Source organism: Rhynchophorus ferrugineus, unplaced genomic scaffold, assembly GCF_030347505.1.
Source record: "Rhynchophorus ferrugineus isolate W39M unplaced genomic scaffold, kcgeb_rfMv2 rfM1, whole genome shotgun sequence".
Taxonomy (NCBI): Eukaryota; Metazoa; Arthropoda; class Insecta; order Coleoptera; family Curculionidae; genus Rhynchophorus; species Rhynchophorus ferrugineus.
In genome coordinates, this window is record NW_027472580.1 from 84,172,816 (window position 1) to 84,195,245 (window position 22,430).

The following is a 22,430-nucleotide window of genomic DNA, read 5'->3' on the forward strand; positions in this document are numbered from 1 at the left end:
TAGGTATGATACCTTCTGTAGCCAGGGAATAGGAGCTTTTTCAATTTGATTCAAGAACTCTTTCCAACAATGGAACAGAACATCCTGAGTTTTATTCGGGTTAAGCTGCAGTCGCCACAACTTGTACCACACAATCACCTGGTTGAGTTGGGCCTGAAGTCTGTTACGAATGACATGCATAAAATGCTGTGTTTAATTTTTTGGGAAGTGTGACATCGGCCATGTGCAAGTTGAACAGACTGCATTGGGGATCTTTACTTGAAAGGACCTATCTTCCAAGCATGAGTGAATTAGGGAAATTAGGTCATACGGTAAACCTAGTGTTTTGGATTTGAATATAATACTATTGTGCTACACTTGGTCTAAAAGTTTGGATACATCTGGAAAAATGGCTCCAGATTTTTCGAAGAGCCTGGTGAATTGTAGCTGCGACAGGAGCAGCTTGATGAAAGCTTGAATGTTTGGCACGGAAACCGAATTGTTCACTGGGAATTATGTAATGCGCCTTAGTGAAGCTGTTAAGAGCGTGTATTATCGCTTTTCAGCAAATTTGAATGCATGCGAACCTCTTGGTTCGCCCTATTTAATGTGGCTTATATATCACACCCACTGTGAAAGTATACCAAGTCACTTATTAAGCCTTATAATATTCCTTTAATAAATAAGCTAGAGGCCAGGCGGAAGCAATAAAAAGTGAAATACTGACCTGCCCTAAAAACCCAAAATATTGTCATAAAGCCACAAAAATGCAGATATTATAAAAACGGTATTTTGGGGAAAAAATTAAGAATTTTATAAACATATTTGACAATTGTACTAATTTATCTCTTTAACGTCTTAAAAAATAATCGAGAACTAAATGATGTGATTAGAACTCAATTCTGAAGGATCTAGAATAATTGGAGGTAGATTGTAATCTTGAAGTAAAAAAAATATTTATATAAGTGAAAAAGTCTTGTGAAAATCTCTATTTGTTCCAAAATAAAACTGTTTCACGTTATGCATAACTTACAGCTAAAATTCACAGTTTTATTAAACATAAATCGAATCCTTGAAAAAACACGTATCCATGAATAGTTTTAAATTTTAACAAAACAGTATTACAGATATAATTAAAATGTTGATACTATTCTAATAAAATCTTTCCGATCTTTTAGCATAACACTATTGTTTATGAAATCACAACATTGTTTACTTATTGAGATAGTTGAAGCTCGTCATCAAACTAAAGCCCGGTAAACGAACACGAATAAAATACGTATTATTTAATTAACTTTATTGTACAATTATTTGCAAGAGACTTTCTATATACATTCGAATGACACGCCGCCCGTTCGTATTTTTCCCTTATTATTTTTGTTTAGTGTTTAAAACAATATGTAACGGGATATGCGACAATTATTTTTGATAGTGCAGTGTCTGTGATTCAGGTGAACAATGGCCGATTCATCCTGCAACTTAAACGAATCCATTAAATATCACGAAGGTAAGGAAATTTTATTTATTAAGTTCTTTTAAGTTTATTTTATCGTGGAGTAATAAGATATCTTAAAAGAAATTTAATCAATCCATTTACATTTTTTAATAACAATAACATACTTGTAAATGTAAAATGCACTTGTAAACTTAAGTTGATGAACTCTTTAATTGTTATTAAAATACCACTACAATAGTTTAAGATATTTGATACGCTTTAGATTTTAAAACGAATTTTTATTATCTAAGAGTTGATTAAGTTGAACAATTAGAATACTTCTGGTAATTGAACTGATTTCTTCTTTAACTATCTTCACTAAAACAATATCAAATCTAGCCGGCTCTATTAACAATATTCCTCAACGATCTATTCTGTTATAAACTATTATAGTTTAGTCCTATTACTTTTAAGAAAAATATTATTTGAAGTTATCCGGTACAATTAGAAACATGCTTGAACGATAAAAATCATTACATTGAATTTCAAAAATAACAAAAAATTAAAAAAATTGAGAAAACAAATGAAAGAGTGTTGAAACAAGCAATTGTCAAATTAAAAAAAAATTGCTATGCCATATGTTTTACAAATTTAATGGAATAATAATGGAATCCTATATCCCATTAAAACAAACATAACCACAAATAAATACATTAAAACAAACATAACCACAAATAAATACATTAGGCGTTTGCCACGTGCTTTCATTATTTTTTCGCTTTAAAAAGACATTTATTGAAATATACTGATACCATGTATATTAATAAAAATATTTCCCATCATCGTCTACAATTTTCTCATCTTTCTGGCAACACGATGATATCGTGTCGAACGAACGATGTTGGAACAAGTGAGCATATACTATTGCATTCGAGCTGCAATAGTGCGTCTTTTAGAAGAATCACTGCGCGTCTGTTATTCGCTATTGCCAATCTTTTTGCAGCAATGCGTCATTTAATTTGTTCAATTAACATAGGCGTATATCTGCAGTAACAGTTTCTTCTCATTTTAGCAACTGATAATACACTATACCTTGCTGATTATAGATAGAGGTAGATTCGAGTAGATCTATTTCTGATTGCCAGTCCCCAATAAGTAAAAAAGGTTCTTCTTTTCGTCTTCAAGTAATAAAACCACAATATTAAAACAGTTCGAAATGGCACTTTCCTTCGTATGGAAACGTCTGAAATTAATTGATTCATCAACTGTTAAGCTGTTTGAAAGAGTTTGAGGTTAGTCTCAAATATCTAAAAAGTCTTGCAATTCATTTTCATGGAGTTTTTATGGCTATCCATGCCGTTTTTTTTATCATTGACATTAAAATCACCTCAAAATTGAAACCAAAATCGACACTTATCAATATGATGGTGCATTATCAGAAAAAGAAATTACACCATTTACTGTTTTTCAGGCTAAATATGACTAATAATGAACTAAATAATGAAAAAGTAAACGTTCCATAAGTCTAAAAACAATCAGGATGAAGTATTTAAGGTATCTATTTAAGATATGTTTAAATAATGCCTACTCTGAAAGAATTATTTGTCTTCTCTGAATTTAGTTGTAGATGATTCAACCAACACTTCTTTACGCTCTTATAAGGTAAATTTCTGAATGATACTCAGAATGAAAAATCAAAATCAAGCAATTTTTTGCCAAATTACGACTGTTCAAATAAACAAGAAATTTTTTAACCATTTTTTAGCACTTCCGCACTGTTTAAGAATAGTAAAAATCCAAATTATGTTATAGTTTTTACATTGACATAATAGAAGAATCTATAAAAAAGGCTTACACCAAATTTTAAACAAACCGGTTTGTCCATTTTGGTGCCATCCAAAGGATTTTTATGTAGAAACATATTTTAAATGTTAAATTGATTGATGGCTCTGTTAAATGAAAGGAGAGTTTATATGAGAGGAGCTGAAGGAGAGGATACACTATGTATGTGTATAGGATGTATTTTCTCTATTATTTGTACAAGATATAAAACTAAAATAGTTATAAAATTATTCATGAAAAAAAAACAAAGAAAGAATAGAGGTCTGACAGTTTGGTTGAAGAAAAGAAGTGGTAGAAACGATGACAAAGTCTTAAGTATTTTGTTTATACATCATGCTGATACATCTTGCTCCTACATTATAACTAATTTTCATTGTAAAATCGCACAACTGAGACACAGCAACTTGATATAGCTGTTTTTATCTATACTCAGCATTCATATAATTGCTTATATAATATTAAGTTTAACATTAACATTAGTGTATATTAATCTTTATTCCAATTACACTTTATTGGATGTTTCTACTATTATATCCTTACTCTTGCCCTGGTTTATCTGGTTCTTTTAAATAACATCTAAATTCTATATTTATTAACATTCTATATAGCATCTCTATTTATTTCCAATTTTAGCTAACCAAAATGAAACTGCGCAAGAAAATCAACCATCAGATTATGAGACTGCCATATCAGCAACAAAATTTGGAAAATTCAATATACTTTTAGTGGTAACAACACTGATCTCAACATTATCTGTGGAATCCGAGACTGCAGTCATGGCCTACATAATACCGATGGCAGTTTGTGATCTGAATTTGACTTCCAATCAAAAGGGATTGCTGAATTCTATGGCGTTTTTAGGTAAATTTTTATACATATATACAAAAGAACTTAATTTTTCTTGTTATTGTTTAGGTTTTGATAAAAAATAATAACCAGTACATTATTAATAGTATAATAACTAATACACTTGCGGTAAATTATTTTTTAAACCACAATTGAACTCAATTGACATGCATAACATATAATGACAGATCTAGTCATCTTCAAATAATTTACAAAAGAAAAAACGTGAACGATGCAAATATAACGCAAGTGACTTTTTTAGTTCTGTTTAACTTGGACTGCTGATAATATCTTCTATTGCACAGTATTTCCTGGAAATACCAATAAACTGCATTGTTCTTTAATCTCAATGTTTAAACTAAACCAACTAAGGCAATCAAAATGTTACCGTTGAATTAAATAATTGGCAATATATATAAGATCTATCTAACTTGAAGCAGCATTTATTATATTTAAATGATTTTTTCTCTTCACCAGCCAAACCAATCCCAAATTTCAATTGTTTATGTCCTCCTTTAATGACATTAACCATGGTATAGAATTCTTATAAACGTTGCTGAGTTCCTGCTCATTATCATTATTATTTCGTTAAATTGTATTTTATATATTAAAACTATTCACTAGATTTATATATAAATATGTATGAAATATAAATAACACCTAATTAGCAACAAAAGTTTGTTAAATTTGAAAGATTTTGAATAAATTTACATTAAAATTCTTAATTTCAAAAGCTATTATTTTTAATTTATAAATTCCAAGTTTATTTTAAAACTCTTTTTGGAGCCGGTGGTAAAGGCGATGGGACGGTCCCCCTACTGTTACGATAGCCGCTGGTTGGAATCCTGCTGGGGCATGGTCGTAATTTTATGTTTGTGATTGTTTAAAAATTTGTGAATGTTCTTTGGGATGATTTTTAAAGTTGGTCACTCGCCAGTCGGTAGACTTAATGCTGGGGACCGTGGTTCGGAGCCCACGTTAAACTTTAGGCCCAGTTCAGATACACTCATAGTTAGTAAAATGAGACTAAAATATATATAAAAAAAACTCTTTTTCAAATATTTTTAGTGTTTTTTTAATGTAAGAAAAATATGTAGGTATGGTACTCTCTGGTTTCTTTTGGGGCTTTCTGGTGGATACTGTAGGAAGAAGAAAGATGCTAATCATGGGTTTTGTGGCTGAAACATTAGTAACTGTCGGAAAAAGTTTAACAACCAGAGTTGGTTTATTGTACTTTTATCAATTCTGTGGTGGTGCCTTGTAAGTAGTTTAAGATAATACCTACGGGTCAATAAAAATAATACTTCATGAAATTTACAGAGTTGGTGGCCTGTATGTAGCAACGAACACTTATTTGCACGAACTACATTCAACATCGCGCAGAGGATATGTTCAAATGATGTATGGTGCCACCTTTTGTGTAGCTAATGTACTAATACCAGTTATGTGTGCCTTAACGATATTGTTCAACGTTTATTTTAAAAATATCTTCATGGGTAAGTTGTATAATATGAGCCATCTACTGATTTATTTCTGATTATAAGCGATGTTTTGATATTACGACAATTGCATACATCAAGGGTGAGCATTTATAAAATGGCAACAACCTTAAGGCGAACGGAGGGCGCTAAAGGGTTTTAAGATGTATTTGACCGCGAGCCAACTTTCAACAATCACAAAACAACGATACATTCTTGATTCCTGAAACCCCCCGAATGTGTCGATTGGAACAATGACTAGACTATAGCAAGAAATACTGTACATTTTAAACAAATTATTTTATCAAGTTCTATTTAAAAATGGGTCTCATTTAAAGGCTTTTTGGCCCTTTGAAGGTTTTAACACGACTTCTTACCATGAATTTCAGTCACTCGGTTATCTGTTATTATCAAGAAATCGTATCATAACATCTACTGCAATCACGAACGCATTTACACATCATTGCACTCGATAGATTTTGGTTCACTTGACTTCTAATGTTTTAAGAATGTTCTGGAGTTCAAAATGTTACTAGGCGTTATATAGAGTCTCTTATATTAAGATTCTAAACATGTTTCTGGATCTCTATTGCTTCTCGTATAATGGTTTTTGATTTATGCATCACAGTATTATTTTTTCAACACAACTCTACTAATATTTTTATTCGCGTTGAATATTGTCTGAATTCCGTGATTGTTAAGAATTGTGCTAATATTATCTATTATCTCCCTTACGTATGACATGTGACGTTTGATGACATGATTGTTTTTTCGGACATGCTGGTCCTTGCTTCACCAACGTACCTACAAGAAAGGTGATAAATAACATACAAAAGAATCAATATATATAATCGATACAATATATCGAAAGAGACAATAAACCTAACAAAACATTGTCTCCAGTATACCTGCTTAATATTCAAAGTTAAACGCTACAAACAAGTGAAATGAGCACCGATGGATCCTCTTTTCACTTTAAAAAGACATTTATTGAGAAAATTTGGCAGGGAAGAAAGAAGAGAAGGCATTTATCGATCACAATGTCGATCACAATGTTCCATCATTTCTACACATTTTTCCTATCTTCCTCATAATGTGTCGAAAAGACTATGTGGGTTTGATAGCTATCCAACCATCGGTGAATTTTCGCACTTCTTCAGCATTTTGAAACCATATGAAATCAGAAACTATTGTATCAGTCAGTATGGTAGTTACGGCTGAACCTAACATTCAACTGCAATAACATATCCTTCGCAATTCCTGCAACTGTGGCTATTGATTGCCTCCCAACTATTTGCTACTTTCAAATCGTTGAAATAAAACTCGATAATTAAGGTTAAGATATCCAAGAATTTAAAAGTGTTGAATGTGGGCTTCAGCAGTAGTTTTCTCCAAACCAAAGAATCGCGTCAAAATAAAAAGTTAAAGCTAAAAACGTTAAATGACACTAATAGACGCTAGTGTTATAAAAACAAAAAAAAAAACTAATTAGAAGTTATAGAAATGAATATATTGTCATTAACAATTTTCATTAGAAGGCTTTAATTCCTTCCTATATTAATAGTTCAATTGAAAAGCATCCTGTCTGACATATTACTAGAAGACGCGCTACTAGAATTAAATCCATATGTTCTTTAGTTAGCCCTAACCCTTAAGAGATGCGTGTATAAATTTGACAGCTGCCGGATCATTAGTTTGTGAATTATAGCATTTCGAGTGAAGCAACTTTTGTTATTGTGAACATTTTTTTTATAACATCTTTATTAGATACGCTTAGTACAATCTTAATTTACAATTAATTTATTACTACTTTTCCTATGTACTTGGATTAATTCACAAGCAAGACGAGTGCGAGAAAATACATAAATATGTATTCCTCAACTATAAAATTATAATAACTTATAGCTATAGTTTACACTACAGGTATACACTTTATATAAATTCGTATGGTTTGGTTCGCTTCAATCTCCTGAATTGTGGAAAAATGGATAAAAATATATTTCGCGTGTTGATAAAATATTGCTTTTTGAAGGGACAAAATACAGTTGAAGCAAAAACTTGGCTTGATGCCGAGTTTCCGAACACTGCCCCAGGAAAACCAACCAACAAGGATTGGTATGTTAAGTTTAGACGTGCTGAAATGAGCACCGAGGACGGTGAACGCAGTGGACACCCAAAAAAGGTTATTACCGACGAAAACACTAAAAGAATCCACAAAATGATTTTGAATGGCCGTAAATTGAAATTGAATGAAATAGCAGACACCCTAAAGGTATCAACTGAACGTGTACATCATATCATTCACGATATTTGGGTCACTTTTGACCAAAAATAACGACGAATTGATGATTCGGAGCAGCGTTTGAAGATGATCAAGCATAATAAACCCGAGATTTTGCGTCGATATGTGACAATGGATGAAACATGGCTCCATCATTTCACTCCGAAGTCCAATCGACAGTCATCCGAGTGGGCTGTACACGATGAACGCGCTCCAAAACGTGGGAAAACGCAACAGTCGGCTAGCAAGTTTATGACGTCTGTATTTTGGGATGCGCATGGAATAATGTTCATTGACTACCTTGAAAAAGGAAGGACCATCAACAGCGACTATTACATATACATAGGTACATAGCGTTATTGGACCGTTTGAATGACGAAATCGCCGAGAAACGGTCGCATTTGAAGAAAAAGAAAATGCTGCTTTATCAAGGCAATACACCGTGTCACAAGTCAGTGAAAACGATGGAAAAAATCCATGAATTGGGCTTCAAATTGCTTCCTTATCCACCGTATTCTCCAGATCTGGCCCCCAGCGACTATTTCCTGTTCTCAGATCTCAAAAGAATGCTCGCTGGGGAGAAATTCTCGTCGAATGAAGACATGATCGCCAAAAATGAGGCCTATTTTGAAGTAAAGGATAAATCGTACTACAAAAATGGTATAGAAAAGTTGGAGGGTCGCTATAATCAGTGAATCACCCTTGAAAGGATTATGTTGAATAAAAAACTAATTCTGCCAAAAAAATATGTTTTATAATAGTAGGCCGGAAACTTTTCAATTTCTTTCAATTTTCTTTCTTTTTTTCTAATAAATAATAAGAATTAATATATTTTAGGCTATTTTTCATGGAATATATTACTATTAGTAAGTGCCATCCCTTCACTATTATCGGCCATATCACTCCTTCTTCTTCCGGAGACACCCAAATTTTTAATGAGCACAGGAAACAACAAAGAAGCCTTACGAGTGTTCCAACAAATCCACAAAATGAACAGAAAAGATCCTACAGAAAAGTATAAAGTAGCAAAATATATAACAAATTATTCATTGAAGCAAATGTTTAAAACTGTTTGTTATAGATCGCAAACTTGATTGACGAAGTAGTTGATGATGAAGAAGAGGAGATTGTTCATAAATCTTGGAAGGAGTATTTTCAATCTGGATGGAATCATATAATGCCATTATTCAGTAAAGAGCATAGAATTAATCTTTTGTTGGTTTCAATTGTTCACTCCATACTACAGTTTGTGTAAGTTATCTTTAATTCATTTAATAGGTAGGCAATACGACACTGACAATATTCAAAGGCAAAACTGTTTTTCTTTGTGCCTTAGCAAGTAATGTAATTCAGTAAATTCTTATATTAATTATTTTTCTTTAATTAATTAAATCTTATATTAGATATGCTAAGTACAACCTTAATTTACAAATTAATCTGTTACTATATACACAAACAAGGCTATTTCCCAAATTAAAATAAAACTAATTTAATTAAGCTAAAGTTAAGAATACACTTATACACTAAATAAGTTCGCGTGGTTTCGTTTGCTTCAATCTTCCAATATCCTGCGTGTTGTCCAGTAGCCGCATTGCATCCACGTTCCTGTGATTTAACAACCTTAATTCATATTTTAAAGCGAAATCTTGGATCACTTCATGTATTTTTTTTTCGAGGGCATCTTGCAGCTCATCGTTGGTTACGCAGCGATAAGAATTGGTAATTAAACGTAGAACTTTCTATTGCGTTGGATTAGTTTGATGAGTTAGTACAACCCCAATATTTGCACCCCATAGTTTCAAATTGGCTTTACAGTTGACTGATAAATCCAAGCGCTATGTTTTTAACAGTGTGTTAAGTTGACAGTATCTACCGACTAATCAATACAGTAACTCTTGACTTTGAGTCTAATCTGCTCTGCTTTTGGTGTAACATAATGTTTCCAATTTAACCTACCATCGAGATATATTCCGAGGTACTTAGCCGATTTTGCTTGAAGAATCGAAGATCCGTCAAGTGATATATTTTTTATTACTCTTCGTGAGTCCACAATCTGCCCTATTGGCAATAAGTATTTCTTAAGTCTATATTATATAGACATAGCATGCAGAAAATTACTTCATTAAGCAATCTTCTGTATAAAATGTTATCTTAATTAATTAGTCTTATTCTAAAGCTTATTCTAAAGTCTACATATGTCCAGTAATCAGATCAGGTGGTGTTAAACGTTTTAGTCTACGCACTTCACTATCACGTCGCATATTTAGCTGATTAGCGAGTTCATTGGGATGCACTGACACTCTTTCGAAGTACTTCACACAAACACGTTGAATTACACTCGTTATAGGTTTTAGAGGAATATCGCGTTGTATCACTTTATTTGAAATATAGTACGGAGCATCAATAATGGCACGCAACACTTTATTTTGGAATCGTTGAATGATGGATATATTAGATTTGCTAGCGGTACCCCATAGTTGAATTCCATATGTCCAAATGGGCTTGAGTATAGACTCATACAGCAATACCTTGTTATCTAATGATAACTTGGATTTGCGCCCAATGAGCCAATACATTTGATATAATTTTAGTCCCAGTTGTTTCCGTTTAGAGAGTATGTGCTTCTATATATATTATTAGATATTTAACATGCTCTGCTTGGGGAAGTTGACGATGATTGATATTCACTGGTGGACATGTTCTTCTACGCAGGGTAAACGTTATATGCGTGGATTTTGTTTCATTGGCTTTAATGCGCCATGTCTTCAACCATAATTTTATTTGCTCCAGGTCGGTTTGTAGGTTTATTGATGCTGTGACTGGATCTTCATGGAATGCTAAGATTGCTGTATCGTCTGCATATGTTGCCACGTAGTTATTTTTGTGGTGGGCAGATTAGCCGGATACAGAAGATACAGTACTGGACCCAGTACACTACCTTGCGGAACTCCTGAATATATGGGATTTAATTCGATATGTTCATCGCCTTGATTTACAATAAAATTTATGTCAGTGAGACACGATTTTAGTAGCTGGTAGTCCAGAGAAGTTTCTTTAGTTTAACCTGCAAGCCCGTATGCCATACTTGCCTGAGATATGTCCAGAAAAGCAGCCGAACAATATCTTTTGGCATTTAGGTCAGCGTTTATTTTGTTTACAAGTCTATGTACTTGTTATATAGTCCCATTCTTATTGCGAAAGCCAAACTTGTCAAGTGATATAATTAAGTTTTTGTCATTTCGCCGCAAAGCACAAAATTAACATGAACATATTTGGAGCTATTAAGCTGTATTTTTCAGCCTCTATTCCATTTATAGATCTCATTGACCGAAACTTTTACTTTTTCTGCAGCCTTAGATAGAGGTACAGCTTTTGCCATTATAACGGTGTCATTGGCAAATGTACCAAGTACTGTACACTTCTTTTGTTGTTGAGATATTAGCATGGTCTCAAGGCACCACGTTGTGGAATTATAACCGAAATAAGTTTATGTATTGAGAATGCTTCTTCGTGCAAGACTCTACATTTCCTTTCGAGAATAAATGGTTCTGGCAGTCGATAGTAATTTCTCGGTAACAATTTACTAATTTTATAGATTAGTTCCAAATGCCATACCCGGTCAAAGGCTTATGAAATACCCAGGAATATTTCAGGTTAGTATTTCTTTTCTTCAAATACCTTTTCAACAACCGCTGTTACTGTGTGTACTTGGTCGATTGTCGTGTGGTAATTTTTAAACCCAAACTTGAAATCTGGTATTTCTCTAAATGGTTTAATACGTTTTAAGAGGATTTTCTTAAATAATTTTGAGTAGCAGCGAGTGTTTTTAAGATTGAGGTTGTTGTTAATATCTGTGGCAACATGCATTGGAGAAATCAGATTTATAACTATATCTGGCTAATAAACAAGATTTATATCTATAGTAGATTCTATATCATTCGTTTGGAATACGTTAACTTAATGTTCTGAGAATAATTCAGCTTTTTCAGTTGCGGTATACCCATTCATTTTAATAATTTTAATTGGCATTACTTTAGTAATTGGTCTTTTAAATATCCGAGTTGTCTTCCATAATAAGTTATATGTGTCTGCTTCGGGGCTTAATTCACTTACATATTTTTCGAATTAACTCTGTTTATAGTCTTTAATCGTTTGATGTATCTAATTACTAATTCTATTAAATATAATGTAATCTCTACAGCATTTCAGGTTCTGTGCCATACTCTTCTAGCTCTTCGTCTTTCTTTTATGAACTCACTAATTTCAAGGTGGTAATTTGCCTCATATTCTAATTTCTCTCTTGAGTTCGAGGTAACTTCTTATGCAGCAGACTGAATTTGTTCAATTTCGGGTTTGCAGCTCAAGATAGATAGTCTATAGTTTTGAATCTTACGTTTAAACTGATTTGTTCCTGCATTATAACGTGTCCCAGTTATCAATTTGTTAGTAAGATTAGACTCGTTGGTTTTTTTTTCATAATTGTCTCGCCTAGTGTTAAAAATACTGGAGTGTGACCAGATGATTGTTTGCACAAGCTCTCGATTTGTATTCGATTTGATGAGATCAAATCATACATTAATTGTGATGAGTTGTAAAAATAATTTATGGTAGATCTATAAACTACAAATATTAATAAAGTCATATATTTAATTTAATTTATTTAACTAATTTTATATTACAGACTAAACACACTTCGATTATATCTTCCACAAGTATTTCAAGCTGCCCATGACTACGAAGTAGCTAACAACAAAACCAGCAGCATATGTGATGCTCTAGCATGGCTACGTTATTCCGGTACCGATGAGGAACAAATTATATGTTCTTTGGTAACATTTTCTGTATTTTATATAAATTAGCAAATGTGTTATCTTATCCACCAAGTGTATAAACTTGTAGTTGTCTTATACTTCATAATATCAACATAGTTACCATAAACTTTCAGGTTTCTTTAAACACTAATCCATCAATTTCATTTAAGATAATATTATTATACTTTTTAGGATTTGATAAATAATTTTGACGTATATTTGAATTCAATGATAGTATCAACTGTGCTACTTATTGCCTATATATCCGCTGGTGCCGTAATTAACACATTTGGAAAAAAGAACTTGTTCAGTAAGTACTTTTTCTCTTAAAGCCTTGAGTAAGTTTGCTTTATTTGACTTTTGACATTATTAATAACAACTTATGATCAACTTGACAACATTTGATAACACTAGGTCAAGAAAATTTTAAAAACAAAATGTGGTAATGAAATGACCCACCCCATATGTCATATCTATTGTCAAAATTGTTCCTGCTGACTACCATTTGTTTCAGTCGACTCTCTTTTTCTCCTACTTCTCTGCTAATGTCTTACGAAGACGTTAATAAATATAGCTTCCTGTATACTTTTAAATAAAGTAGCACAATAAAAATAAGTATTATTTATACTTTTCGTACGAAAGAATATATAATTCAAGAACTGTTTCACAGTAAAAATATAGAAGAGAGCAACAATTTATTCAAGATAATAATAATGAACTAGAACCCTATAAAAATATTTAATTTTAGCTGTACTAAATATTGCCGGTTCCGCTTCTGTAGCCTGTTTGTATTTCTCACCAAATACCTCCACAACAGTTATACTGAGTTCATCGTTTTTTATATGTATAGGAATTTGTTTTGATTTGTTGATAATAATAATTATGGTACTATTCCCAACAACACTCAGGTAACAATAAACAACACCAATTAATTCTTGTTCAACGACACCTCATTTTTAGAGCTATGGCATATTCTATCACTCTTCTACTGGGACGGTTGCTGACAATTGCTGGTAATTTAATAATACCATGGTTGGTTAGTTTTGGCTGTGCATCCCTGTTTGTAACGTTCGGATCTCTGACGTTTGGTAAGAATTTTATTTATAGTTTTGACGGACTTATAAAAGATGATCTAGCCAGCTAAAAATAATATATGGCATTTAGCTAAAATATAAATAATAAATTAAATAGCTCAGAAAATAATCGACTATATCGTTTTTTTCTCTCGATAACCCCAACTCTAATCATGACTACTAAAATTACAATTAGGAATTGCATTTTGGTTAAGCTGATGTCTCCCTTCCGATCTATAACAAATCTGGTCGGGTTTGAAAAGCGAATAATAAGCCTTCCTGATCGAAAACCTCATGTAGGACGTCAAAAAAGGTTTTCTGAAGTTCATCATTATTTACTGCTAAAAATAGTATCTGCGCTAGATCAGAATCCCTTAGAAAATAATCAATTTTATTTGAACCATAATATCCTGGAAAATAACAGTCATGTTATGATTTTTCATTTAAATAAAACTTACCTTAAATGCTGTAAAAGTAACATAATAATAACAAATATCCTTAGAATTATTACAAAACAACACATATAGGCTGTCACAAAGATGTCACAACATTTCAATTCGTATACTAAATTCGCTATATGCTATACTAATCCGTTATAATTGACCTGTTAATGTATAAAATCGAGAACATTAATGTAATCATTTTAAACTGCCATAAAATAGTTTAGTTGATAATAAATAAATAAATAACATAATTGTCTTTCAGGTTCTTTGCTTTTATCCTTTTTGATACCAGACACTGATAAAATGGATATGAAATAGTCTTCGCCGATTTTGCAGCAGAGTTAATACAATGTAAAAATGCAATATAATATTAAGTTAATAATACATTGTTTTAAACGGTTGAATAAACAAAAATTAATTAACCTTATTATTTTATTTCGATTACTCTTAGATTAATTTATACACAAATATCCAATACAGAGTTTTCTGAAATTTTGCAGTAGTTATGCAACGATATATCGGATAACCAATAATTATCGATATATCGACGCCTATAAGTATCGATATTTATCAAAAGATGTGGCTGATAAAATATCACTAAAAGTATAACATTATCATCTCTCTAAACTAGTTTTTTTTGTTCTGGCCTAAAACCAGGCGATGGAATGCATGACTCATACATGATCGCGGAGACTTGCCCTCCAGTGACAAGTTAGACCGGAGACTTCCTCTGGGCTTTCCAATACGCTAAACCGACACCGCCTCACTGTTGACCCCTGTGGGTCGCTACTCCTACTGCATTAAATTATATCCGCTAACCGGGTGAAACTGACTATAGATCACGAACTTGAGATAACACACGACTGGATGCTGTGGTATGGGGGCAAAAGTTAAGACAAAATTATGCAAAAGTTTAGCCTGGAAAAGGGGAGGTTAGCGGTGACGCGGTGCTAAATTCCCAGCATGCCGAACAGCTCGCGAACAAACGCGTTTTCCAGAAAAACTTGAGCTGAGTTGTTGTTTGTGGAAGGATTGAGATATGAAGTGCTTGATTTCTGGAGTGTCAGTTTCCCTGTGAATTTAATTATTTTGGAAAACGTGAAGCCGTTTCACGTGGTTGGGTGTAATAAACTTGAAGTAGACATACGGATAGTACGGACCGAATTAACATCATGTTAAATAAGCATTTGGTGGAGATGGGAAGTGTGCTAGAAGGGCAGATCAGAGAAGATAGCAGGTTTGCTACGCCGAACTTTTCTGGATTGCTTTCTGGATTTGGGAATGCCACCGGAACTGTCGGTCGAAATGGAGACCTAGGTACATAACGTTATACAGCCAGAGAATTGTTGGTGTGTTAATCTTAGGTTGCGAGACGCGCAGTGCGTAACGCTTCTTGTGAAAATCTTCTTATGGTGGCCTGGGTTTTCAGGGGGTTTATTTGCAACCTCCAAAAATTTGAACCGCATGATCGAGCTGCTTCTGTAAACTTTCTTCAATGGTAACCTCGAGCCGGGAGGCCGTGAAGAAAGCACTATCGTCAGCGTAAAACGCGACGTCAACGTGCTCTTTTCCCAGCAGATCTGAAATAAAGAGGTTAAAAAAGGCTGGGGCCAGCGGGGAACCTTGATGTACGCCAGCATCGAATTACTGTGGACTGAAAATTTCGGTAATATAAATAAAAGTTGATCTACTACATCTACATGACTACGAAGTTGCACTAAAAATTCAAATCAACTAACAACAAAACCAGCAGCATCGCTACGTAACCAACGAAGAATGCGATGCTCTAGAATGACTACGTTTTCACTACACTAAAACTAACTAAAACGGTACAGAGGAGGAAGAAATTATATAAAGTGTATACCTTTAGTGTAAACTATAAGTTCTTATAATTTTATAATTTATATTCTTCTAACATTTTGTGTATCTTTATATAAATAAGTAAATTTTGAATCTCTAATCATTTAATATACACATTCAGTTTTCATTTAATTAAACACGAATCCATACATTTCATTCAAACTTATGTTGATATAATTTTTAGGATTTGATAAATAATTTCAACGTATATTTGAACTCAATAATAATAGCAGCTGTGATAATTATTGCCTATATATCGGCCGGTGCTCTATTTAACACTTTTGGAAGAAAGAACTTGTTCAGTAAGTATTTGTTCTCTTAGAGTCTTGAATATGTTCCCTCGCTCTTTTTACTTTCTCTTTGATTAACTTACATTGCGTTGACGCTATTAGTGATTGATTACACCAACACTATTAATATATCGGCTGAAAAGTCCCGGGCGCAACAAAAAACGCGTTTTTTTTTTGTTCAAAATTAGCTTTACTCATCAACGTAATCTCCATCAAGAACCACACACTCATTCCAGCATCGACATTCCATATGACCAACATTTCAATACCACTTTTGTAGAAGGATCTATCTTTGAATCAGAATAGGCATCGATCGAAATTTCTTACCGGTGAGCATTTTTTGTTTGAGATCTGCAAACAGTCAGTAGTCACTGGGTCAGTCACATTATTCGAAGTTCAATTCATGTGGTTTCTTAGAGTCTTTAATATGTTCCCTCGCTCTTTTTACTTTCTCTTTGATTAACTTTCATTGCATTGGCGTTATTAGTCATTGATTATACCAACACCATTAATATATCGGCTGAAAAGTGCCGTCCGTAACAAAAAACGCGTCTTTTTTTTGTTCAAAATTGGCTTTATTCATCAACGTAATCTCCATCAAGAGCCACACACTCATTCCAGCGTCGACATTCCATATGGCCAACATTTCAATACCACTTGTGTATAACGATCTATCGTTGAATCAGAATAGGCATCGAGCGAAATTTCTTACCGGTGAGCATTTTTTGTTTGAGATCTGCGAATAGTCAGTAGTCTGGGTCAGTCACACTATTCGAAGTTCAATTCATGTGGTTTTGTCAATATTTTGATTGATTTGTGACACAGTGCGTTGTCTTGATGAATTTTTTTTTGCCGTATACGGTCGTTTATTTGCAATTTCGACCTACTAGCGCCCCAATAACGCTATATAATATTTGCTGTTGATGGTATTTCCCTTCTCAAGATAGTCGATGAATATTACACCACGCACATCCCAAAATACCGAGGCTGTAATCTTTCCAGCCGATTGTTATGTCTTCAGGTGCTTTGGACGAGCTTCACCAGTTACTGTCCACACAGATGACGATCGTTTTGATTCCGGGGTGATCCATGTTTCATCCAATGTCACATATCGATGCAAAAATTCCGATTTGTTACGTTTAAACATGGCTAAAGACTACTCAGAATCATCAACACGTTTTTGTTTTTGGTCAACAGTCAGCAAACGCGGCACCCACTTTGAACAGAGCTTTGTGATAGTCAAATGCTCGTGCAATATAAAACCAACAGCATCTTTTGATATCGTTACTATGTTAGTTACCTTAAACAACTTCACTTTTCGATCATTCAAAATGATTTTTCGGATTATTTAAATATTTTCTGTGTTACCACCTCATTTGGACGTCCACTGCGTTCTGCATCATCGGTGTCTCTACAACCACATTTGAAGTCAGCAAACCAACGTGTTATTGTTGTAGCTGATAGAGCGGAGTCCTAATAGTACTTTTTGAGCCATTGATTTTTTTTACATGAATAACAAGAAAACAGGAGATGAAGTCTACTTGGCAATTCTAATGCAATATTCATAGAAACAAATTAATGCTCTAATGAAAAAACAAAAACGAGAAAATACTTCACAAACAATGGATAACATTATGAATAAAACTAATTATCCTAATATATCCGAAAGAATCTTCAAAATTAGAAAACAACCTTAAAACAGATTTTTGGTTTACGAAATGATGATGGTGATCAAAATATATGTTACAAGAGTCAAATAATAAGTCAAAAAAGTATATTATACAACATGGGACAAATTTCCCTCTACCAATGACGCAATTTCCGCTGAGTGGCAATAATGGAACAATTATTTTCAATAAATATTGCCACTATTTCTGCTCGTTCTTGTGACGTATATTTATCCATAATAAATTTTAGAGGGCTACACAATACAATGGTTAAAGCGAAACTGAGCTTGACCTCACATAATCTAGATGGCGCGCAATCAAATGGTAGCGGGAGTTGCCTCATCTTATATATACTTAGTAATCAAGTGAGAACAAACATATTAGTTATCAGTTCATATATAAAATAGTATTGTAGCAATTTATAATGTCATAAAATAGTTCCAATATAAATCATTTATACATTATTAACTGCAAGTTAGAGTATGTAAATAAACTAATAACGAAATCATTTTTTTCAGGTTCTTTACTTTTATACTTCTTAATACCAGACACTGACAAAATGGATATTAACAGAATTAAAACAATGTGAACATTGAATATAATATTAAATTAATAATGAATTGGTTTAAACTATTTTATTATTTTATTTTTATTACTCCTGGATGAATTTAATAAACTCCACAAATCAGAGTTTTTCTGAATGTCTAAAGTGATATTCAATATACATCCAAAAATAAACATGTCATAGTGTTTGTTGATGAACTACTGCGATTAAAAAATATTTTAGTAGAAGGATCATTGATATATATATGAATGCAAATTATCATATGCAAGAATATGCAAATGAGTCAAATGGTATTTTTTTCAAATAAGTATTTTAAAATATTCTATATAAATTATGAAATGTGTAAACTATTATTTCATTTTCACTTTCAAACACAATAGTCTTCGGTTGCGCAACTCAATTACTATAATCAACTTTTAGTAGCCATACACCATGAACTGCTATTCTTGTGCCAGGAGTTCACAGACTAGGAAAGTCTCTTTTTTCATAGATTTTTCGTAATTGTAATAGTTCCTAGCTAGGGGACTGTGAGCACCACCAAAATCCACCTTCTGTCGCTTCAACTGCGATAATTTTGGCCGAACACTACTTATAAAAACAGGACATTTTATTTTACTTACTTTGTTAAACTTATTGAACTGACATCAAAAACGATACTGTCGGACTATCTTATTATAATATAAGCGAAACTCCTATGCCTAGACATCTCACTCATCACATTTTCTGATCTAAAATAATCGTTGAAAAGTACCATGTTGTTTTTTGAACATCCGGGCAATATTAGTCGCACGATATAACACATTCTTAATTTTGAATAATGAATAATTATAATAAATCCAATAATTTGGACATATACACACAGAACATGTACAGCTAATTTTTTAACTGCTACTATTTTTAATTTAAACTTTTTACAAATTTTGAAAATATAAATATTATTTGTTTTTGTTGACTCTGAAGACATTAGAACAACTATCTATATTAGTCTATCCAAAATTTTATGTCAATTTTTAAACGATTTTTTCGATTTCACTGACATTAATTTGTAGTATTGCATTAACTTAGTACAATATCAATTTATAATTAATGAATTTATTACAATTGTTATATGAGTCTATATTGCCTTAGTAATTGACCGAGGACCGATGTCTGATCTTAGCTAAGATTGAAAGTATATTTCAAATACCCAGGACAGTTCTTTGACTTCGAGTCTAACCTTCTTAAAATGCTGGATAAGAAGTGGCGACATGCTGGCTTCATAAACACGATAACAACACTACTAATCTGTAATAGACACCGTTCTACAAAAATGGTAGAAATGTATAGAAATGCAATTAATCGAAATTGTAATAAATTTTATTTTTAATACAATCATTTAAATGCTAATATAAATAATATAAAGTAAGCAACAACAAAAATGATTTATTGTTATTTTGGCCAATGATTTGAATTCGTTAAAATAAAAAAACATATGAGTGAATACGCGAAATGTTTTTCTAATAATCTATCTCTCCTCTAAATCTTTATCAAAAATAACTTGATACAAAACAAACGAATACAACAAAGAAACCCACAAATCATGAATATCTAAGCTGTTTGTATTTGCTTATATATTTTTCCACTGCTTGTATCTGATTTAAATATTAGACAGGGAATGTTAAAGTCAGATAATGATGCATACGTTGTGAAAAATAAATAACGGTTGAAAATTTTCAATAGCCTGACGTATACCAACCTTTTGTTCTAAACTAACACTAACAACAAATTCGATATTAAATAAGAACATGTGATTAATATAGCCCGTGATCAAATAAAACAGAACACGAATTCGGATTTTAGTACCGAAATAAAACATATAATTAAGGGAGTACTCAGACCTTGAAATTTGAAAAAATGCGGCGATGGTGTGTTAAGGGGGCTATTTTATTTCAGACTTAAGAGACACCTATGGCTGTACAAAACCCAATATGTTTGACCGAACTCCAGTTACAGAAAATTATCTCAACCAAAAATATTTTTTTCTATCTACCTTTTAATAAATACTATTAATAAATATAGAAAATAAATGTATGAGGTTATGCCTTATTTTAAATTGAATGCATGAAGCAAACCTAATCAAATTTTTACTATACTTATTTACTACTACTATTACTTTCCAATAATTTAATATTTTTGTTGCAATTGGTGCAAAATGTCTTATTTTAGTGTTTTTCAAGAGAAGAGAAGAAAAAAATTGTTACATAGTAGTCAGGAATCATGATGCAAATTTCAAGATTGGAAATATAAGTTGGTTATCATAGTCAGCTAAATTATGAAAATGGCTGAAATTTTTTTTAAAATAATTACTGGTTATTGCTGTCCCTGTTTGAGTAGTTTGACGAAAGTCTACAAACCTGTGTACCTATAAAAACGGTACTGCCAATAATTAATAATGAATAATAATTGACAAAAGGAACATCGAAATACCTGGACCTTCCGACTGACATACCTCGTATTTCTTTTTAAGATATTTAAGATGTAACGGTGATATCCCTCCCTAAAAATCAGATCAAGGACGGTTTTTTTTACCACTGAATAAGAGTCCTCAAAATGACTAAAAAAATCGACTCAAAAAAAATCTTCAAGGTGCAATTTTGAATTTAAAGATAAGTCAAAAGTCCCGTAGATCTAAATCAGACAAGTAAGTAGCATCACTGCGAAAACCTTTTAACTGATTTCTTTCATTAATTCGCGAGGAACCAATGTAGTTGAAAGAGAGGCATTGCCATGACGAAAAAATTAAACATTATCGGGCTGAAATTCCGGTCTCTTTAAAAAGGTAGGGTCCTAATTTTTTGCCCTAATGTTTTTTGATCACAATAAAATTTGATCAACATATAGGTAATTTTCTACCAGTTTAAAAAAAATGCGATTGGTCTCCAAACATTACTTAATCCGTTTCAAATCAACAATCCAATATGATATATCTATAATGAATATATGCTCTCATTTCTATTAACTACTGTTACTGTTATTACTTATGTAGCGCCCTTGAGCCATGTCGAATTTTACATCGTGGAATAACGGTCTACAAAATACCCAGAAATATAATCCCAGATGTTGAACACGGGCGGGGTGCCAGCTAGAATCCGATAACGAATAGTTGGCAGCAACCCCGAGACGTTTATCTGGGAAGTTATTGAAGGGTATTTCGATTCATTCAGTGCTCAACCATCGCTTGGTTTAGACGTGCCACCATCGACTGCCCAAGCCTCGTCTCCAGGTAACATCACTGTCATCCATTTTATCTAATTGTATTTTTCACATTTTTTTATATAGCCAATAAATAACGGTCACATAATGTAAACACCACTGTTTCATTTCGTTTTACCTCCATTCACCGAGCCGTATCATTTACCCTAAACTTAAATTTACCACACAATGTGAACTTACCCGAACTCGACATTAAATCTACCGACGGAAAAGTAACCAAGAGAACATGGAGAACTAAGACATGCGATCATACTCGGGCTATTTTATACTTTTGTCGATAGAGAGCTAAAAATATAAATTAAAAATATCCATACCCACAACATTCACTAACAAAATTCTTTTTCATCACAAAAACTGACATGAACAATTCACTGGTCGATACATAATTTCGGTTCCGCTTAAGCTTAAGAACCGGATCCACACAATTCCTTAGACTATTCCTCGAGTTGAGGGTCATGATGATAAGTCCAAGCATCATCCGTGGCACAAAATCCTTTTAATGATTTTTGTTGCATTGATAGCAAATAGTAGGAATGTCCAATGTATCAAATTAATATAATTTAATCATATGTTAATTATGCTCTTACGAAAAATGCAATATTAAAAGA

General features: G+C 32.6%; 1 protein-coding gene across 2 annotated transcripts; it reads left to right on the forward strand.

The window, feature by feature from the left end:
- The first annotated feature begins 1,309 nt into the window (after positions 1-1,309).
- On the forward strand, positions 1,310-14,610 carry LOC143191105 (synaptic vesicle glycoprotein 2B). 2 transcript variants are annotated; one of them, XM_076395879.1, is made up of 11 exons: positions 1,310-1,486; positions 3,890-4,117; positions 5,200-5,362; positions 5,423-5,598; positions 8,699-8,883; positions 8,943-9,112; positions 12,543-12,690; positions 12,865-12,982; positions 13,421-13,580; positions 13,633-13,760; positions 14,451-14,610. In XM_076395879.1, exons 1-11 carry the CDS (start codon positions 1,438-1,440, stop codon positions 14,504-14,506), a joined length of 1,581 nt encoding a protein of 526 aa, XP_076251994.1. In that variant the 5' UTR covers positions 1,310-1,437; the 3' UTR covers positions 14,507-14,610. The 2 variants fall into 2 exon arrangements, with proteins under 2 accessions (XP_076251994.1, XP_076252001.1); XM_076395886.1 differs by lacking the exon at positions 3,890-4,117 and having other exon boundaries at positions 1,337-1,486.
- Positions 14,611-22,430: the final 7,820 nt, after the last annotated feature.